The sequence below is a fragment of the Lineus longissimus genome, chromosome 12 (genome assembly GCF_910592395.1).
Source record: "Lineus longissimus chromosome 12, tnLinLong1.2, whole genome shotgun sequence".
NCBI lineage: Eukaryota > Metazoa > Nemertea > Pilidiophora > Heteronemertea > Lineidae > Lineus > Lineus longissimus.
The window spans coordinates 8832465-8852249 of NC_088319.1; the positions used below are offsets into that span (position 1 = coordinate 8832465).

The window sequence follows — 19785 nt, forward strand, 5'->3', positions numbered from 1 at the left end:
CGACCACTATCTTGCTGCTAAGAAGTGGTGATGGACTGGATGCTCATTATTCAGGACTCTATTGTATTTCGCCAGAACCCCAGGGAGACACGCAAGGGAACATAAACATGCCTATTTCATCTCTACAGTCCGATGCTCCAGCTGCAGAACCTTCAGATATGGCTGAAAACAATGACACATGTCCGTCTTCACTGTCTGCAGCATGTGATCCACCTGTAGACATTGGGCCTAGGAGTGGTTACTACATATGCCATGAATGTGACAACGATCCCAATGATGTTTACACATAATATTCCCAACAGGCATAGACAGATATACCGAGTTGGTTAATACGGTGTACTCATAAATCAATTGTTTTAGACAGAGTAAATTTTAGAGACATTTACAGTTAACGACATTTACAGTTTTAGATACATTTGGAGTTTTAGACACGTTTACAGTTTGACATTTGGAGTTGGAGACATTTGCAGGACTTGGGTTGAGTACACCTACCGTCAGCTGGGCATCTTAACACAGAGTTTAAATGACAATGTCTACTTAATTGCAAAAATATAGGGACTGACAGCTCATGAGCTCCTGTTTTATACATTGTTACTATTGTTTAAACCTTTAAAGTTGAAGTTAAAGTTGAAATAAAACATTTATAACGTCCTTCAAGGCTTTTTTGCAGTATATGGGGCGAGTCAGCCGCGCAGCGGCGGACTCGCCTCACTAGGGGGCGAACTCGCCCCAGCACGGGGCGAGTTCGCCTACCATGCCTATTTTTTTCCAATACATTTTGATCAAAGATTACAAGGGCAATATGTCTGAAACAGAATTTTGTTCAAAGCTATAAGTTATAGCTATGTTATGGAAAAGAAATCACTTGATTTGAGGGAACTGGTTGAGAGCTAGAGACAAAAATGAAAAAGGGGACGGACACGCCCCTTTCTCCCCTATGCAAAAAAGCTCGATCTTTGTATAAAACAAGTAAGCCAAAAAGCTCTGCCCTCGGTACACGTATGAAAACATATTACAGCCCGCCACTTTTGATTGATTCCAAGGCATTTTCAATACGACACAGCATTTGGCCCTTTTGGGAAATATCAGATCTTATTTACTTAGATTTCTGGCTGAAACAGTTCTTGGTGGGAATCAGAAATACAAAAAGAATAATCTGCACTCTAATTTTCATGTCTTGGTCTGACATTGTTGTAATACATATTCCCCATATGCAGGGTGTCTAAAAAAAGTATACCCACATTGTATCATCGATTAAAAGTAAACTACAAAATTTTATTTCAAGTGTAACATGTCATTAGAAAGAGCTTGATTTAGTCTTTTAAATGATACCCTACACATGCATTTATTTTCACGGGTGAGTTGGTATACAATGATTGTCAGCAGTTTAATTCCACACTGTGACAAATCAACAGGAGACATGGTCAGATGATGTCACCTGTGCATTGATAGGGATGGGGTCATGTCGAGGGACCAGTGCCGTAATTTCACACGGTGTAACATTAGAATCAACTAGAAATGTCAGTTGTGTCTTGCCAGACTCTGGAGTCTCAGGCTTTAGTAAGGTGCGGAGGGGTTGGGTGGGGCTTGCTGTTTGTGGATGAGGGGAGTGGTGGATGAATGGGGCAGGGGTAGATATGGCGTGGGGCCAAGGTGTAGTTCCGTATGAAGATCGGGGAGTCTGCACGCGAATTTCTTGGAAGTTCCTAGAAATATTCACCAGCGTGCCGCACTCTGTCTATCCATTTCCTTTGGGATATCTTCGTACTAAACTCATGGATTATCGAATGGCAATTAGTTACAGAATTTGTTAAACAAGACATTAAATAACAGCTTGAAAAAGCCGATTGTTAAGAAAAAATCATCTGTCTGTGGCAAACAACTTATCATAGCTTTCTTCAATATTCCGCTTGTTCTGTATTGTTATTGATGTAAGCGGCAAGTTCCTACTCTTAGTCGCGATTTGTTCACTTCTCACGTACATTGCCCGAACAAAAATAAACAGAAACGAGACGCTTTGCTCGATCCATCCGATTGTTACTTCATATACGGAGTGTGATTAAAAGTTGGAGGTTGTTACAGAGATTAAATCTTATCCTATTTATATCGACCCTTACTGACTGCATGATTGCTGACCATGGTCATGGGGGAGTTCCCAAAGGTCACCAGCTGTCTGAAAAAAACAATTGCTTGTAGCGAACTACAATTAATCTTCAAAAGTAGAATTTGGCAATTCGCTTATCAGCAAATTGTAGACCACATCCTGGAAAGTGGGGGACTTGTGTAATGGTCAATATAAATCAGCACATGTTTTAAGCAAGTCCTGCAAAGAAAGCAAAACACTTCGTAGGGATGCGCCACAATTTTATTTTTGGCCATTCTATATTGCCAAAATCCCTTCTTCTGATTATGTTTAGAACAAATTTAATACCACTCCAAGCTTTTAAAAGCATAAGGTCGAGTCTGTTTTTGTCCAATGAGGACATTCAATCGGCAAAATCGATGTACACTGATGTGCACTAGCATCAATTATGCAGATACCAAGTAGCAGAGTCTCCAGAAAGACACCATACATTATGTACACTCTCAGTACGGGAATACTGTTCAGCAGAAAATTAGCATACATTTTACAGTCCGAGAGCACAGTAGCTGCTTTTAGATTAGGTTTAGATCATTCAAGAGATATTTCTTGGAAATGGCCAATCCAAGTAACTGCCTCCCTGCCACTCGTGGCTGCCAGATCAATCTTAAGTTGAAGCCAGTTTTTCGATCGGTAGCGCCATTACCAGCACGGCACCAAAATGACAAAAATCACTAAAAATGGCCAAATGTTGGGTGCAATGGGAGACTTCGACAGATTTTTTATGATAGTAGGTTATAAGGAATCATATAGCCAAATGTCAGCCTTCTGCAAGTCATGATTTAGAAGAAGTAGGTCACGGCTGAGTACAACCAATGGACGAAGTCTATGGGATGAGGATATGGTCTAATATTTTTTACCGTTTCAGTTTCAGCTCCCTGGTGGCCAAGTAAAGAATCAGATTGGACCGAAATTCAGTGACGGAGGTTATCTGACCGAGAAGTTCATGTGTACTAACTTTCAAGTTAATAGCTAATTAATAGCTTTAATGGTAAAGAAACGTGCCATAGTTACACTCCAACGGCCAATTCATGCCACTTGACCTCTGTGACCTTGAAAAGTAGGTAAAATTAAAAACCTACAAGACATGTAATGTATCCTTGCTTGAAGTACCTACCATAAAGATATTATTGAAAACAAGTCGCTAAGAAGCGAGATATTGCACTTTTTACCTTGTCAGTTTTGGCTCCCTGGCATGATGGCCAAGTCAAGTATCAGTTTGGACCGAAATTGTCATAAGAGGTTTACTGATCTAGGGGGTCAGGTGCACCAAGTTTCTAATTGATAAATTTAGGGGTTAAGAAACGTGCCAGTTATACTTGGCCAATTTGCACCATTTGACCTCTGTGACATTGAAAAGCAGGTCAAATCAAAAACCCGTATGACATGTGATGAATCCTTGTTTGGAGTACCTACCATAGAAATAATACCAAAGATCAGTGTCAGAGGTCCACATTGTACTTTGTACTTTGTACACATCCACTTTGTACACATGACCTTGGGGGTCATGTGTACAAAGTTTTAAATTCAAAGCCCTAGTGGTTAAGAAATGTGCCACGGTTTTTGAAACAGGATACGGACGATGGGTGACAACGACGGACGCTGGACACTGCATTATTATATAGACTTCCCCATGCTGAGCCAAAAAGTAAATTTTTGGACGTTTTTAAAATTGACTCTTACATAATGAAGAGACATGATTAGCTGGACCCAAATACAACAGATACATGACCAACAAAATACAGAAATATAGCATTTTCTGCATTCAATTATCGTATTTTTTTATCTCTGTGGTTTATTTTAAGGCGGACATTTACTTTCTGGTGGGATTGAACATGCTTTGTCAAAAATGTTTTGGTAATGTTCAGAACACTTGTTTAACCATAGGAACCTGCTGCCCAGAGACCTCAAGAATCGCGGAGACCAGTAGACAACCCTGAGAAGAAGTAAAGAAAGTCAACATTGGGGAACGGCAATACTAAAATGGCCAATGAACTGATGCAAAGAACAAATTGTACAACTAATTCAAGCAAGTACTAATACTTGCTAATTTTCCACCATTCAACTACACACCTCAATCAACCACCACCAACAAGCAATGAAAATACCGGTCGATTCAGCTCTTCCTGATTTTTGCTTGGATTTAGGATTGTTTTGAAGCAGGATAAAAATGGGTCATAGTGAAAGACAAATGCATATAGGTGTCACACATGTCGTATGTTTGTAAGAGAACATGCCTCGCTGTACTAGGTGCTCTGCGGGTCACTTTGCATCTCCGCATAGACCATTTCAGGACAGTATTGTCATTTTCTCCAAAAGTCTGCTTTCTTTACTTCTTATATGTTCTCTGGGGTGTCTACTGGTCTCAGGGATTTTTGGGTCTCTGGGGTACAGGTTCCTGTGGTTTAAATTCAACTGCAAAGTATCTAGCATTCTCATGTGCCAAGCAAAAAAACTTGTTGCTCTGTCATGCTCTAGCATAATGAAGGAATTTCAAAATGTGTCAAAAGACAGGACAGGGGCAATCACGAACGGCGAGCCAAAAATGCATCCTGAGATCGGTCTGCAGACTTGGGATTTTCTCACGAGTCAGTAGAATTTAGTTTACGAATATTTAAGGGCCAAGGGACCATCTCAACAGTTGCTTTGTGCCAACTATGTTTCAGATTATTCTTTCAATGAAAGTCCGAATTACCAGTGAATCATCTCAGATAGCCGTGTACAGGTGTAAATATAGTTTCTGGCACGACACGGTTTGGCCCAAATAAGGGTCGGGGGAGGTTGAGATTGGATGAACAACTTGTAACTTATAGTTCATTTCAACATGCTAAGTGCAGTAGATTTTCATTGCAATGAATGACCATACATAATCCCAGCGAAAGGGTTAATAATACCAATTCGAATTCCAGAGCTTCTGTCCAAATCACAATATTGACATCCGCCCTGCTTTGTGTCATTGACATGCAACGTACGTACGACGAGTTGCGTGCCAATGACGCGCTTATCTCTGTAAGTTATTCGTAAATTACGCGCAACCTACACTCAACTTGTGCGTTGGGTAGCGCATCAATGATGCAATTAACGGGAGGACAATTTGTTATTTGGACTGAAAGAATGGGTTAAAAGGCGTTACTACGTAATCACAAGTGGTGGATTCATGGGCAACTCTAATTAAAAGAAACCGTAATCCAACTGTGACAAGAAACAGATTGTATATCAATGCCACTACCACTAGTCTTTTTGAGGTTCATTGAAGGCACAGAATCAATTCATGTGTTTGAAATGTGTAATTAGGTCAAACCTAAAGGAATTTCCCTGCCAAAAATTGGTTTTTATGGTTTGTCACACAATTTCATTTTGTATGCATTTTCCAACCTCTTGATTCGAAGAGGACTGATAGTGCTGGGCATAACATATATATTTATTCATCAATATTGCTAAAATAATTCCCTTAGTTTTCGTCAAAACAAACCACAAAACAACTACTGAGAAGGTCTCTTAAGATAATAACCTAGTAAATTCTATTGACTCTTGAGAAAATCCCCAGTCTGCAGACCAAGGTCAGCATGCATTTTCTGCCCGCCGCAATCACGAAGCCGAATACTTTTCGAAAGACTAAAACATTCCTAAATGAGCATAACTGAGCAACAATAACCAGATATCACGCACAACGTTAATAACCAACTCCAATAATAGACACGTTTGATAAAGAAAACTAAATATTCTATGTGAAACTATCAAACACTTCTTACACGATTTCAAGTTATTTGTTCCTCAAACAGAAGTCTCAAACGCCTGTGTTTATGATGTTGTGACATGCAGTTGGCCATTCTCCATGAGCACTCTTCTGGCGACTAGAGAGATACAGATGCAGAGCTTGAGCTGAATTCCACATTCAAACCTTCCTAGTTCAACTTGGTCTGGAACCTTTATCACCACTCATTCACTGCATCTCTTGGACGGCTACTTTTACAAAAGATCTTTACAAAATGAGGCCCATGCAGTCAAATAATGTTGTCCATAAATCCTCTGTGGCGGGTTTTACACGTAGAATATCCGCACCTTTGATGTACTGACTAATAGATCTCCATCATAGAAGTAAGTCTCTATAATAACATTCCCACTGCAAAGAAGACGAAAATACTTTTCAATGATGCTGCAAGAACATGAATGCCTTAACTAAGCCCTGGTCCATACCCATATCGTTCAGGGGCAAAATATTTTCAACATTCTGGCTCACTAACAGAAGAGTGCAGATGTTAGACCTTGACAGATCATAGGTGTCCTGTGTCACCATATGAGTTTGTGTCAATGTATTGCACTGCTTTAGAGGTGAAAGACAAGACGATTTCCAAGCCAGGAAGTTTCACATCCACCACTACATTCACAAATATTATGAAAAGTTTGCCAAAAAAGAAAAAATAGCGGAGCAATGAGGTTCGTAACAACATTAGCTTTGATATCTAAGGGTCAATTTCAGAGACAGGTCCAAAAGACGTGCCATTGCAAACCCACCCGTGTACTTACTTTAATACACTTGCTGGCATCATTTGACTCTCAGGTGCAGCTTCAATGATTGACTGCCATGTATTAGTTGAGGATGGAATCACAAAACCAAACTCAAAGTACCATTCTGTAAGGAAATAAAGTAGCTGTAAGCAGAAATGCCCCCACTCTTTTAGCATGGATTTGTGGAAGGGGGGGGCAAGGGGTAGACCAGTCTTTCACATTGACCATTTATTCGATTTTGTAGATATCCAATCAATCGCTTGAACTTGCCCACCCCCAACCCCCATCTCGCAGGGGGCAGGGAAGACCAGTTCCCATTTCTATATCATACATGACAGCCATATCTACCTTGTTCAAGCATCAATAAATGTTTCCATAACATGTATAAGTTCAACAGTTTAGGAGTTACGAGCATTTTTCTCTCACAATTCTTTCACAATTCACATTTAATTATCTTTCCAGATGTCCAATGAATTACTTAAACTCAAGCTGACATGCATGCATAAAACCCCTAACGGCCAGGTTAGAAAACACTACGAACGACCGATCAGGCATGTTTCAAACGCCCTCAGATATGATAGACTACCAGCAGGCCTCAGTGACGCTTCCGTAATCACCAACACAGCACTGGATGTGAAGCCTAGATATGGGCATCAGTTCATATACAGTGGAACCCCGGTAATACGACCACTCAAGGGACCAAGGTTGAATGTTTCCATGCGTCACATGAACAGTTTGTCGATATTTCAGATTTATTATATGTTTTATTTTGAGTTCTGACAATTTTTTGTTCATGTGATTTGGCTCATCCGCTTAAAGTCGGGGCAACATTTCCCTGGGGCATTTTGCGAGCCGCGCACTTGTCGATTTGCTGTTACTTGTCCATTGGCAGCATCATGTAAAATAGGAATTTATTTGCTTTGTTTGCATGGCTTCACGTATTGCATACTATCATTGCTAATAAAAGCATATTTTCTCCTATGTTTTATTTTCATTTGCAATTTAATGAATAAAGTTGTTCTCACCTTTGCTAGATTGCAACCAAAAGTTCACACTTTATTATTGAAAGCAATTACCGCTAATTATCCCACCATCATCAAAGAAAATTTCAGTCAGCGGCGCCCTGGATGTCAGGTAGGTTTGACACCTCTGACACGTTAGAAGATGAGTTGAGTAATGTCTAATGTTACTGTTTTAATCAGTTCAAGTATGAGAAGTGTTTTCAAGTTTTTTCAATCGTAATGTGGAGTGATATTTTACCAATATCAATAAATTTGTTCAGCTGATTCAAGCAAGTTCTAATATTTGCTAACATAAATCATGGCAGCATAGGGAACCTCCCCTACACTAGTTCATCACACCACAGAAGTTTCAGGTCTGTCACTCAATCGATTCCCGAGTTATGGGGCGGAATGTGAAAAACCAAGATGGCAGCCTAGCAGCCTGGCAGCCTGGCAGCCATTTTGGATATGGGCTCAGACCCAAAATCGAAAGGGAACCTTCGAGACACTAGGCCTTTATCCGACAAAAATTGCAAATCCACCAGAGGAGTGGTTATTGAGCGGAATAGAGTGTGGATGCAGAAACCAGCTGAGAACATAATTCCCCAAGTTCAACTTTGTTGGGCGAGGGCATAATAAATCAAAATCTTGCATGATGCCACCAATTAACAAGTAACAGCAAATAGAAAATGAGCCAACCGCAAATGTACCTGCTGGCCACCAGCTGCTTTTGAAAACCATGTAGTGTAGCGTTGGACTACAGACAGTCTACTATTGCCATGCTACAAACATGTAAATATTAGCTAATGTAAATATGTATACTTGGCTGATGTTGGTATTGACACAATAAGGTCCGCTATAGGCAACAATCGCCTTGGCCACGGGTGTCTCCTAGGTGCTCCAAGGCGACAGTCCCCTGGACAACTAATCTAAGCTATGATAAGGACATGGGCAGAATCATTTCAGTCTCCCTAAATCTTAGACACTGGTATGATGTGCAGCTTGACTAGGCTGACCTCACGCTGTATCATTTAAAGGGGTCTCTTGCTGGAAGTTGCAGTTAAAGGGGTAATGATGTTGTGAACTTCCTGCTATAGGTTGCTAGGCTAGGCTGACCTCACAACTAAATTATCTAAAAGTTGATCTCTTGCTGGTAATGATAATTTGGACTTCCCGGTAGAGTTTGAATAGAAGAGTAAATAAATTCTGTCTGTTGAGTTTACGCCACTATTCCTCAATAGGTGGAGCTTGAACAGGTTGAACTAAATCGTATTTTTTAAAGGGGTATTTTGCTTGAAGTTGTTAAAGGGTAAATGTACTGTGAACCTTCTGCTAGGTGGCACTTGACTAGGGTTCTCTTAGTCTTACTGGAAGTTGCTGTTAGTGTATTGATGGAGTGAACCTACTGCTAGGCGGTGCTCAGCTTACATTTAATATGTAGTGTGACTAAACTCCATTACACCACGCATCCGTGTGCCAGTCTGAACACTGGCTGTGACGTCACTGACGCGACGTCGCCCATGCATCTAGCAAGCATTTTGCATGTTGACCCACACACATAAAAAATGGCTGCCGAATTCACTCATTGCATACATCAGAAAATGCGCATTTGACGTCAACCTAGTCAAGTGCCACATATAGCAGGAAGATCACAACATCATTGCCCTTAAGCATAAGTTCACAGCATCAATACCCCTTAGCAGGAAGTTTACAGCATCATTGCCCTTTAACAGCAACTTCCAACAAGAGACCCCATCAATGATACAGCGTGCGGTCAGTCTAGCCAAGTACCACCTATAGCAGGAAGTTCCCAGCATCATTACCCTTTGACAACAACTTCCAGCAAGATACCCCTTTAACTGATACAGCGTGAGGTCAGCCTAGTCAAGCATCTCCATTAGCAGGAAGTTCACATCATCATTACCCTTATTAACAACAAGATACCCCTTTAAATGATAAACTTTAGTTGGAGGTCACCACAGTCAAGCGCCACAAAAGAGGAAGTTCCTTGCAACATAAGCAATCACACAGCACATACAGTTGGCACACACTCCACCCAGGCTGACTTAACCTTTAAAACAAGATTTGCAATTCTACAATCCAACCAGGTTCATTTCCCAACTAACTTGATTATCTAACTCATTTCTTGTTTTACAAGATTTCATTTCTTGATTACTTGTTCCGTTAGTCTTACAAAAGATGTATCATACCTTCTAGACATTTTCCTTTAAACATGACTCTCTGTTCTAATCTAAAATGCTGCATTTCCTGTTCAGATGAAAAGTTTATCTCTCTTGAGACAGCTCGGCACTTCAAAATTTTCTTCGGCACTCTTGCTGGAAATTTAAACAGATGTATATAATGAATGGAAAGAAATGAAGGCCTGAGCATGAAATTATCATACTCCTGGATCATAAAAAATGAAAGGCCACAAGTAACTTCAGCTAACACTGGTATTAACCCCAGGGTTGTAGCTGTAGTTTAACTTTGGGTCTTGGGGGGGGGGGGGCAAAATGCCATAGCTGCCAACGACTTTGGAAGGTTGTATTTTTCTATGACTTTGATCTCCTAATTATAACGATTTTACAGTCATGAAGTCTAAAACCATGACGGAAAGAATGAAACGGCCAGGGGCCATTGTGCTCACCGTAAGTATTTTTAGTAGACAGTTACAGAAAGTGCTACAGTATGTAAGCCTCTCATAATTTATACATGCATCTGTGACCAGTTCAGAGCCGGCCCTGGCCAAGTGGTGAATCCGAGACTTGTGGTTCCAAGCTTGTAGAGTCTAGGTGAAAATGATAGTGAAGAAACGTGCCACTCCATGACAATGGTCACGGTGAATATATTTTTAACTTTGACCTCAGTGACCCTGACAGGTAGGTCAAATAACAAACCAGGGTGATATGTGATATGTGATGTAGACATCCACCTGACCATAACAATTTCATCACTCGTTACACTACAGCAATCGGCAAAAAAACGATTTCCAAGATGGCCGCCTAATTAAATCTATGGCACCAAATAAAATCAAAAAATGAAGAAAATGTAAGATAGAACTCAGAAAAGAAAAAAGGAAAAGATGAAAAATAAAAATATTTTTGGCTGTCCTTGACCGGGGTTTGAACTCACGACCTTTGGATTGCCACAATACGAGGAAAAACCCACAAAACATGCAATTTCGGCCATATTTGAATTCCGATCTGGCTGAAACTTGGCACACAAATAGTGGCTTCTTAGATGCATCATTACCCAAAATTAAAACTCTTTACATTGAACAACGACAAAACGTACCAAGAACGGTAAAGTTTTCAACTTTGACCTCTGTGAACTTGAAAGGTGGGTCAAATCAAAAACCTGTAAGATATGTGATGTATCCTTGCTGGGAGTACCTACCATGAAACTTTTATCAAAAACAAATCAGTAATAAGCGAGAAATCACACTTTTTGAGTTTTGAGTTTGGGCCCCCTGGTGGCCAAGTCAATAATCAGACCGAACCAAAATTCAGTGTAAAAGGTCAACTGACCTAGGGGGTCATTTGTTCAAAGTTTCAAGTTCATAACTGTTGCGGTTGAGAAACGTGCCATAGTTAAACTCAAACGGCAAATTTTCGCCATTTGACCTCTGCGACCTTAAAAAGTAGGTCAAATCCGAAAAATCGTACAACATCTGAGGTAACCTTGCTAGGGGTCCCTGCCATAAAAATTTCATCAAAAACAATTTGCTAATAAGCAGGCTATTGCACTTCTTACTTTTTCTGTTTTGGCCCCCTGGTGGCAAAGTCAAGAATCAGATCAGGCTGAAATTCAGCACCAGAGGTTATCTGATATAGGGGGTTATATGTACCAAGTTTCAAGCTCATAGCTTTGGTGGTTGAGAAACGTGCCATAGTTACACTCAAACGGCCAATTCACGCCATTTGACCTCTGCGACTTTGAAAAGTAGATCAAATTAAAAACCCGTAAGATATATGATGTATCCTTGCTATGAGTACCTACCACAAAAGTTTTATCGAAAACAAGTCACTAATAAGCGAGATATCACACTTTTTAGATATCCACATTTGGCCCCCTGGTGGCCAAGTTGAGAATCAGATCGGACAGAAATTTAGTGTCACGGGTCATCTGACCTAGGGGGTCATGTGTACAAAGTTTTAAGTTCATAGGCCTAGCGGTTAAAAAACGTGCCACTGTTTTTGAACTAGGATACGACGGACGACGACGACGACGACGACGACGACGACGACGACGGACGACGACGGACGACGACGGACGACGGACACTGCGGTATCGTATAGACTCCCCTACGGTGAGCCAAAAAGGGGTAAAGAAAAATCAGCCCCGCCCCAAACCCAACTCCTCGATGGAACATTGGCATTATTCACGGCATTATTACCAAGCTGTCAGCTGTCCAGTCAACTCCTATTCTACAAGGGTAGTTTCCATCAACGAATTGCACAAAAGAAGGAAAAATTCAAAATCTGACAGAATTATCGCGCTTTTCTGATGTTGACTCTGATTTGACCCGAGTTAGCTCTCCACGCAGCGACTCTTTCCACGTGGAACGATGAGCTAGTAAGGCGTTTCCTGGAGCTAGGATCTACCCCTCGTCCTTTGATGGTCGAGAGTTGGGAAGTGTTGATCCTGCTGGTTTCGAGGTTTCAGGTGCGGAATCGGAGGGTGATTCTGATTGTGAATGTGATGCATTTACAAAATGCATGATAGTACAGATAATGAAAGTTGGTCGGATGATGCAGACGGGGGTGGTGATGCCAAAGCAAGGAACTGGGTACGTGTAAGGAACTTGAGATATGATAGGCCCCCTTTAGGGATAGAGAAACGTGCCACAGTTACACTCAAACAGCCAATTTGCGCCATTTAACCTCTGTGACCTTGAAAAGTAGGTCCAAAAAAAAACTGGTATAACATGTGGTGTATCCTTGCTTGGAGTACCAGCCATAGAAATATTATTGAAAACAAGTCACTTATAAGCGAGATATTGCTATTTTTATCATTTTAGTTTTGGCACCCTGGTGGCCAATTCAAGAACAAGATCAGATCGAAATTCGGTGTCAGAGGTTATCTGCTGTAACGGGTCATGTGAACTAAGTTTAAAGTTCATAGCTTTAGTGGTTAAGAAACCTGCCACAATTACACTCTAACGGCCAATTTACGTCATCTGACCTCTGCGACCTTGAAAAGTAGGTCAAATCAAAAACCTGTAAGACATGTTATGTATCCTTGCTAGGAGAATCTAAATCTTAAGCAAAAATGAGTTGCTTATAGGATTTTAACTTTTGGCCCCCTGGTGGCCAAGCCGAGAATCAGATCGGACGGAAAGTCAGAGTCAGCAGTCACCTGACGTGGGGGGTATGTGTACAAAGTTTCAAGTTCATAGCCCTAGCGGTTAAGAAACGTGCCACTGTTTTTGATACAGACGGAGGAGGAACGACGGAAGACAATGCGGTATTGTATAGACTCCCCTACAGTGAGCCAAAAAGCATAAACATTGTCAAGCTGACCAAAGCTTCCGTAGCAATCCAGTCAATCCATCTTCAGTGACAACCTGCACATGCGTCGATGCGCAAAATGTATCAGGTCATGCAGGTTGTCCCATATCCCTGAGCAGTTCACAGCCATCAAGGCAGCAAGGGAGTTTTCACAAGCAACTGGTTACTCCAGTTATGGGGTGGAAAACAAAGATGGCAGCCTGACAACCATATTGGATATCGTGTTTGCCCATCAATCGATAGGGGAGCTGTGAAAACAAAGATGGCCACTTCGAGGCCATATTGCCATTGGATTTTGGGTCAGGTCCAGAATCAATAAGAAACTTCCCCCACACTAGGCCAACACCATAGAAGTTTCAGGCCTATCACTCAACTGGTCGACTGATTATGAGACGGAGTGCCAAAAAAAACAGATGCAAGCCTGGCGGCCTTTTTGGATTTCCACTCTGGTCCAAAATCGAGAGATAATTTCACAACTGTCACTCAATTGGTTCTGGAGTTATGGGGCGGTATGCAAAAACTAAGATGGCGGCATGGTGCCCTGTTGGAATTCGGGTCCGTCCAAAATTGATACAGAACCTTTGACACACTAGGCCTTCATGCCACTGACAACAACTGCAATTCCACTCTTTCATCATCTTCTTTTTAATCTTATATAGTGCAACCAGAGCCAACTGTACAAAGTCAACTTTAACAATTATTTTTTTCCTCAGCACACACTACATACATACCTTCATGTTCACCGCCAGGATTAGACCTGAAAATAGAATCAGCATAATTAAAATGAAATGGCCAGGGCCATTGTGCTCACCTCCCTCACAGACATGATATTGTTTTCAATTTTAGTCACCTGCTGGCCATATTTGGAATCGAATTCGGCTAGTTTCAGCAGTTTTGATTCCATTGAATAATATTATTCTTCTCGGCTCAATTGCACAAAAGAAAATTACCGGTACCATCCTTTTGCACTTCAAATGGTTATAAAGTTGACTGAATTTTAGGGTTATTGAAGAGTTTATATGTCACATGTAAATTGGTTGACATCTGTTCAACAGTTTAGGAGTAATAGGACTTCGTTGGATTTTCAAGAAGGCGGCCTGGCAGCCATATTTGTCATGGGATTAGAATGAAAATTAGGGATATTTGATAAGAGTATATAGATACATAATCACATGAATTTTGGTTGCAATCCGCTCATTTGTTTCGGAGTAATAGGACTATGTCAGCTATCTAAAAATAAAACCAATCCTACTAACCATCTGCGAGTAATTGCTCTAGTCAGACACAGGCACGCACGGACAAGGGTAAACATATTTCCCTTCCCAACTTGATCCATGGCTCCTACCCATGCGATAAAAACAGCATCAAGAGCAACTGCTCACCATACTTACAAATCTTCACTGCCTTGCCAAAGGACCTTTCCACTATCAGCATCTCTAAGATTCATCCAATTGCTTACCTCAAAGTTAAGGTTAAAAACACATTGAAAAATGTATGTTGCTGAAAACAAGACTCAATTCTGCTAATGATGACATGATTGATTAACCAAAAGTAGACCCAACTCCCATCCTTCTATACCACAGAAAAGTAGAAAATTAAATCAATGAAAAGACCAGGGGCCATTGTGCTCGCCGTATAGATATTTGGTGGTTAAGAATTCATGCTGGTTAAGAAACATGCATGCTTTGATATAGCTTTGGCGGATAAGAAATGAGCCATAGTTTCACTTGAACAGAGCTGTCAACCCCTAAATAGCCCCTTCAGTATTTTCCCTCCTGAATTTGTCAGTTTTTCAGTATTTTGAGAGGGTTTTTCAGGTACACATAAATGACCCATTATCACATCTTTCAGTAGGTTTTTTTGTTCCTTCATAAGGACTAATAAACTCTGACCTCCGCGTAAACATCAACTGCAAAACACAATAACTTCGAAAATACTTCTTTTATTCAAAATCACATGAAACTAGAATTATCAGTTGAGTCTTCCCAGACTCAGTGAGGTGCGGCTCTGCGTAAACTCCTTACTGTTGAAATGAGAACATTTTGGTGACATTTAGGCTTGAAACCCATTTTTCCCATGAGTATGGAATAGCAACTTTCTACAATTTACAGCAATTTTTATAGCATGACAAAATAATACCCCTTCTTCTAAAAAGCCCAAAGCAAAATCCATCATTGCTATGTGTAAGAAATTCAAATCTCCTGGTCGCTGAAACAAACTCGTACCGGGACTCGGTGTCAGCAGACAGACAGCAAAATAGCATACATTATATAGGCTTTAAGCATGTGTAACTGCTTCAGGACCGGTTGAGATAGAGGTTTGGTTACAGATGAAAAGCAGACTGGGCGTGCTGAACAGGCGGAACGAAAAAAATACCTTCTTTTTTTAAATCGTATATTTTATGGTGAATCTGTAACATCGTGCTAAAATGCGTTTTTTGGCCAAAATTCGTACAAATTAGGGAAATCCGTAACGGGTTGGCAGCTCTCCTCAAACAGCCAATTTACACCATTTGACTTCGGTCACAGTCTGTGACCCTGAAAAGTAGGTCAAATCATAGGGTACTGTGAATGTGTATTAAATGTGAGACCAAGGGTCAATGCAGAAAGCTCAAATAGAAACGAAACGTGCCAGCAATCGGTGATTTAGTGAACTTTGACCTCTGTGACCTTGAAAAGAAGGTCAAATCAAAAACCCGGGTGATATGTCATTTAACCTTAACCATAAAAATTTTGTCACTCCACGAACAACCATTCAAAAAGGCAAAAAACCAATTTCCAAGATGGCCGTCTGGAGGCCAGAAAGTAGGTCATATCACAAAACAAGAGGCCCAAGGGCCTGGCGCTCAGCTGGATGACCTAATAACATAGGACTGAGGGTATAAAGTAGTAAATATCGGCTTTATACTACTGTTTGAAGGTCAAGAGAACACGATATACCACTAAAATTTCCAATGCAGAGCTGCCAGCTGGATGAAATATGATTGAACTAATCAGCCATGGTATGTAAATATTACAGGAGGCAACGGAAGATATCCCTAGTTCAGTATGTTGTATCAGTAGCTTTACAGAAAAAAAAGTGTCAGAGAGGATGAGACTTCTCCATGGACAACTGTGGTATGTCCAGGCTGGGTTGTACAGCATAAGGATACAAAATGCTGTCTGTAATTGAGAGGTATCCTGATTTAACAGAGGTCAAAATAAATAGAAATTACCAGTTTGGGACTAGCACCACTTTCTTTTTTTTAATAAGGTAGAGATTACAGGAGTCAACAAAATTAATTTTATTGAGAGAAATTGACCTGTCCTCTCAGCGATAAAAATCTAATGCAATAAAGGAGCAATATCGAAGAGACAAATTAATCAAACCAATTGTCCACAGATTCGGACCCTGAAATGGCACGATGTATGCGTGCATATAAAAGTATATCAATTGGTCCCATAGAGATGATGAGGCAATGTCAATATGCCTTGTTCCTTAGTCAGCAATATGCCCCTTTTTATACGGAGAAGAAGGAGAACCCAGATAGGCCTTCACATGTCGGCTTTCAAATGGCTCGAACCAACTGTACTATCACTACCATAACTTTAAAATGCGTGCTCCTCCTAGTCCTACATGTAGCAATGTCTCAGCCAAAAAGGCAAAGTGAGCAGCTCCTTGGTAAGGCCATGTCAGGTTCCGCGCGCCTCTTCAGATACATCAAGTATTGAAAGCTGTGGTGAGCTGAGCACATAAAAGACCATGGTCACCTTAATTTGAAAATCCCTTCATAATAAAGGGCTACCTCTGACTAAAACAGCACAATAGACCACCAATTTGATCCAGCTCCTAACTGCGGGAAAACCCAAGTCCAGCAACCAAAAGTACCAAAATACATTTTTGTTTACATTTGAACTGCACACATGCGTTTGTTTACAATTTCATTACCCGCGAAATCTCGAAAATCAGGTGACCTGCAATCGTGGATTGAAAATAACATTAACCTGGGTTCAGCAGGTCAGCAGGTATACCGGCTGTTCCAATCATCCCCCTACAGCCAGCTGTTCAAAAGGTAATGTTATTCACCCCACAGGGAGTGCAAGTAATTGATTAAGCCCCTGCATAACTTAACAGCAATGGCTTGGCTTCTGTGAGTGGTAAGGAGAATTGACAGTTTTTTTATGGGAGTAACATTATTGTGTTGCTTAAAAGGTCTACCTTTTACTCATGTGAGAATCGTAGTACTAATAATAACTTCAACTTATTTTCCAGTTATGATAACACAACACGCATCTTCATGATCATGATCTTTCTCAAACTAACTGAATGACCTAATCGCCTTGGACGCACAACCTAACCACATATCAATCCGCCCCGACGATCGACACATCCATTCGATTCTATAACCCTCGATAAAGTTTGATAAATAAACTAGAACTGATATTTCACAGGAGCACCTGTGAATTCATGACTCCAGGGTTGTTTTGAGGGCGATATTGTAAGAGTTGGTCTTGAGTATGGGGACGTGAAGGTCCGTGTGAGGCACCTGGGGAGAGAAGACTAGTTGAACGATGGGATCTGACACGGACACTACTATTGATCTCATTATATGAATACAATTTAATTACAAAAAAGTGAAAACAGATCATATCATATTCCTTGGCATAAATTAAAATAGGAGTGCGGGAACAAGGTTTTTTAGCAGGAGGAAAGCGAGAACATTTTGCGCCGTCGTATTCCGATTTGGCTGGTTAGTGGTGAAATCTGCTTTTAATTTTGCAAATTAACATATTCGTTTTTCTAGTTCTAACGTTGTCTGAATTAAAGATGCTTTCCCAATGCTTGACTGGTCTGGCAAGAGACATTGCCAGGAAAACGTGACGTCATTTTGGCCATTCTTCTTACCGCACGCCCTCTCTCTCCGTAAAAGTTCCTGACATGCTGTGAAGTGGGAAGGCGCACAATGGGAACCACACTGCCGCGATGTTAATAGTTTCTATTTATAGAATTCAGCGGCAGAGATTTTAGGCACGGATAAAGTAGATTAACTCGGCTAATCTCAATGGATTTTACCCAGGAATGTTTTCAAGGCGAGAGAAACATCTGATTTAAGTACTGCGCTTATTAGATTTCATGTTCATGCCGAAGATTGGCCTAAAACGTGGACGAAAAGAGTGCATTATCGAGTGTTGGAGAGGTCACGTGATTTGACGAGAAACCTGAACAAAGTTTTCGTGCTTTTAGCTGTCAACATCAATGGCTATAATATACTCCTGCAGAATAGTAGAACTAATAGAACTAATTTCCGAAGTTTCCAATAGTTTGAACAGAAATCAGAACATCACCCATCAGCTGGACTCAGATCTGCATAAATTACGATAAATAATGAGGTCGTCGCTTCAATTTCGCAAAGAAAGTTGACTCCATTCGAAGGTTGTTTTGACCAAATTCTGTTGAACTCATCGTTATGAGGGCATTTGAACACATTCTCGTTGATCTTTTCTATAAACGTGTGAAGTTTCGTACCAAAATACGTTTCCGTAAAGGCTTAAAAAAGAAAATTTGTCACTTACAAAATCATCGCTCCGGTAGAAAAGGTCACCGCCATTTTCTTGATGATATGTCAGTTCGGGGCGGGAAATTTAAAGCGGGGTCATCCGGGGTCAAACAACAGTTTTGCCCACTACCGCCAACTAGTGATATAAATCGACACTAATCTATTTTATATCAAAACTTCTATATCATGAAGACCTCTTCAAGTTTATTTCAAGCTTTTATTTGCTAGAATAGAGCGGCAAAAAATTGTTTGGTCAATTACGCATTTTGCCACCTGGGGAGCTGAATTTGAGTCGAATCGCACTGATTTTTTCTGTAAGCACCCTTTCCTGCAGTGTTAACATACAAGACCATATTTGAAGTGCCGCAGTTCTACGGTTACAAAATGCCCAACATGGCTGGAAGGAAGGACGGACACCAATCCATTAGCTATTTGACTAGCTCCGCTGACTTTGTCAGCTGAGCTAAAAAGTAAAATACATCTGGGCATATTGCCCAAAGCTGCCATCACACCAAGTTTTAGACATCTAGCCCTAGCGGTGAGGAAACGTGCTCCGCTAATGGACGACGACGACGGACACCACAGTGTCGTATAAGCTCCCCAGAGGTGAGCTAAAAATGGCAGATGAGATGGAAGTCAGCTGATGTAATATGGCTTTCTGTCCACAATACAGTGTGGATTAGTAAAAATATACAAATAGGATGTTGGGATGAACCTTCTGAAGTTATGCAACGAGGACATTTCCACTCACTTGGTACAATTAAAGATCATGGTACGTCGAGGGCATAAACCAGATGCAGAAACTGAGAACGGAAGTTAATCGCACTTCACGCGGGGATTTTTGATCATTCATGCGAGGATCTGGATACAAGAATGTCCAAGTCACTGATACAAATGAGGGATAAATCAGATTGCCTCACAAAAATGCCAACACCCACTGCACGACGCCAAGAGTGAGACTAAACTAAGATGTCATCGAGTCCTAATGTCGATGGAAGTCTTTCAGATAATGGAACACTCTCTTACTTGTGGTAGGATCAAGTGAGTCTACATACGGTAGTAGCACTACCCCCTAGTGTGAACTACGTC

At 40.8% G+C, this 19785-nt stretch overlaps 1 protein-coding gene across 1 annotated transcript in view; it reads right to left on the reverse strand.

Annotated features, from left to right (window-relative positions):
• Positions 1-274: 274 nt before the first annotated feature.
• LOC135496454 (retinal rod rhodopsin-sensitive cGMP 3',5'-cyclic phosphodiesterase subunit delta-like) overlaps positions 275-19785 on the reverse strand; it is a 45773-nt gene continuing 26262 nt past the window's right edge. Inside the window, exons 2-6 of the mRNA XM_064785767.1 lie at positions 14552-14614; positions 13892-13917; positions 9861-9986; positions 6668-6773; positions 275-6263 (exon numbers count right to left, since the gene is read on the reverse strand). Of these exons, the coding sequence (XP_064641837.1) occupies positions 6182-6263; positions 6668-6773; positions 9861-9986; positions 13892-13917; positions 14552-14614 (403 nt within the window). The 3' untranslated portion in view covers positions 275-6181. The remainder of the gene's footprint in view (positions 6264-6667; positions 6774-9860; positions 9987-13891; positions 13918-14551; positions 14615-19785) is intronic.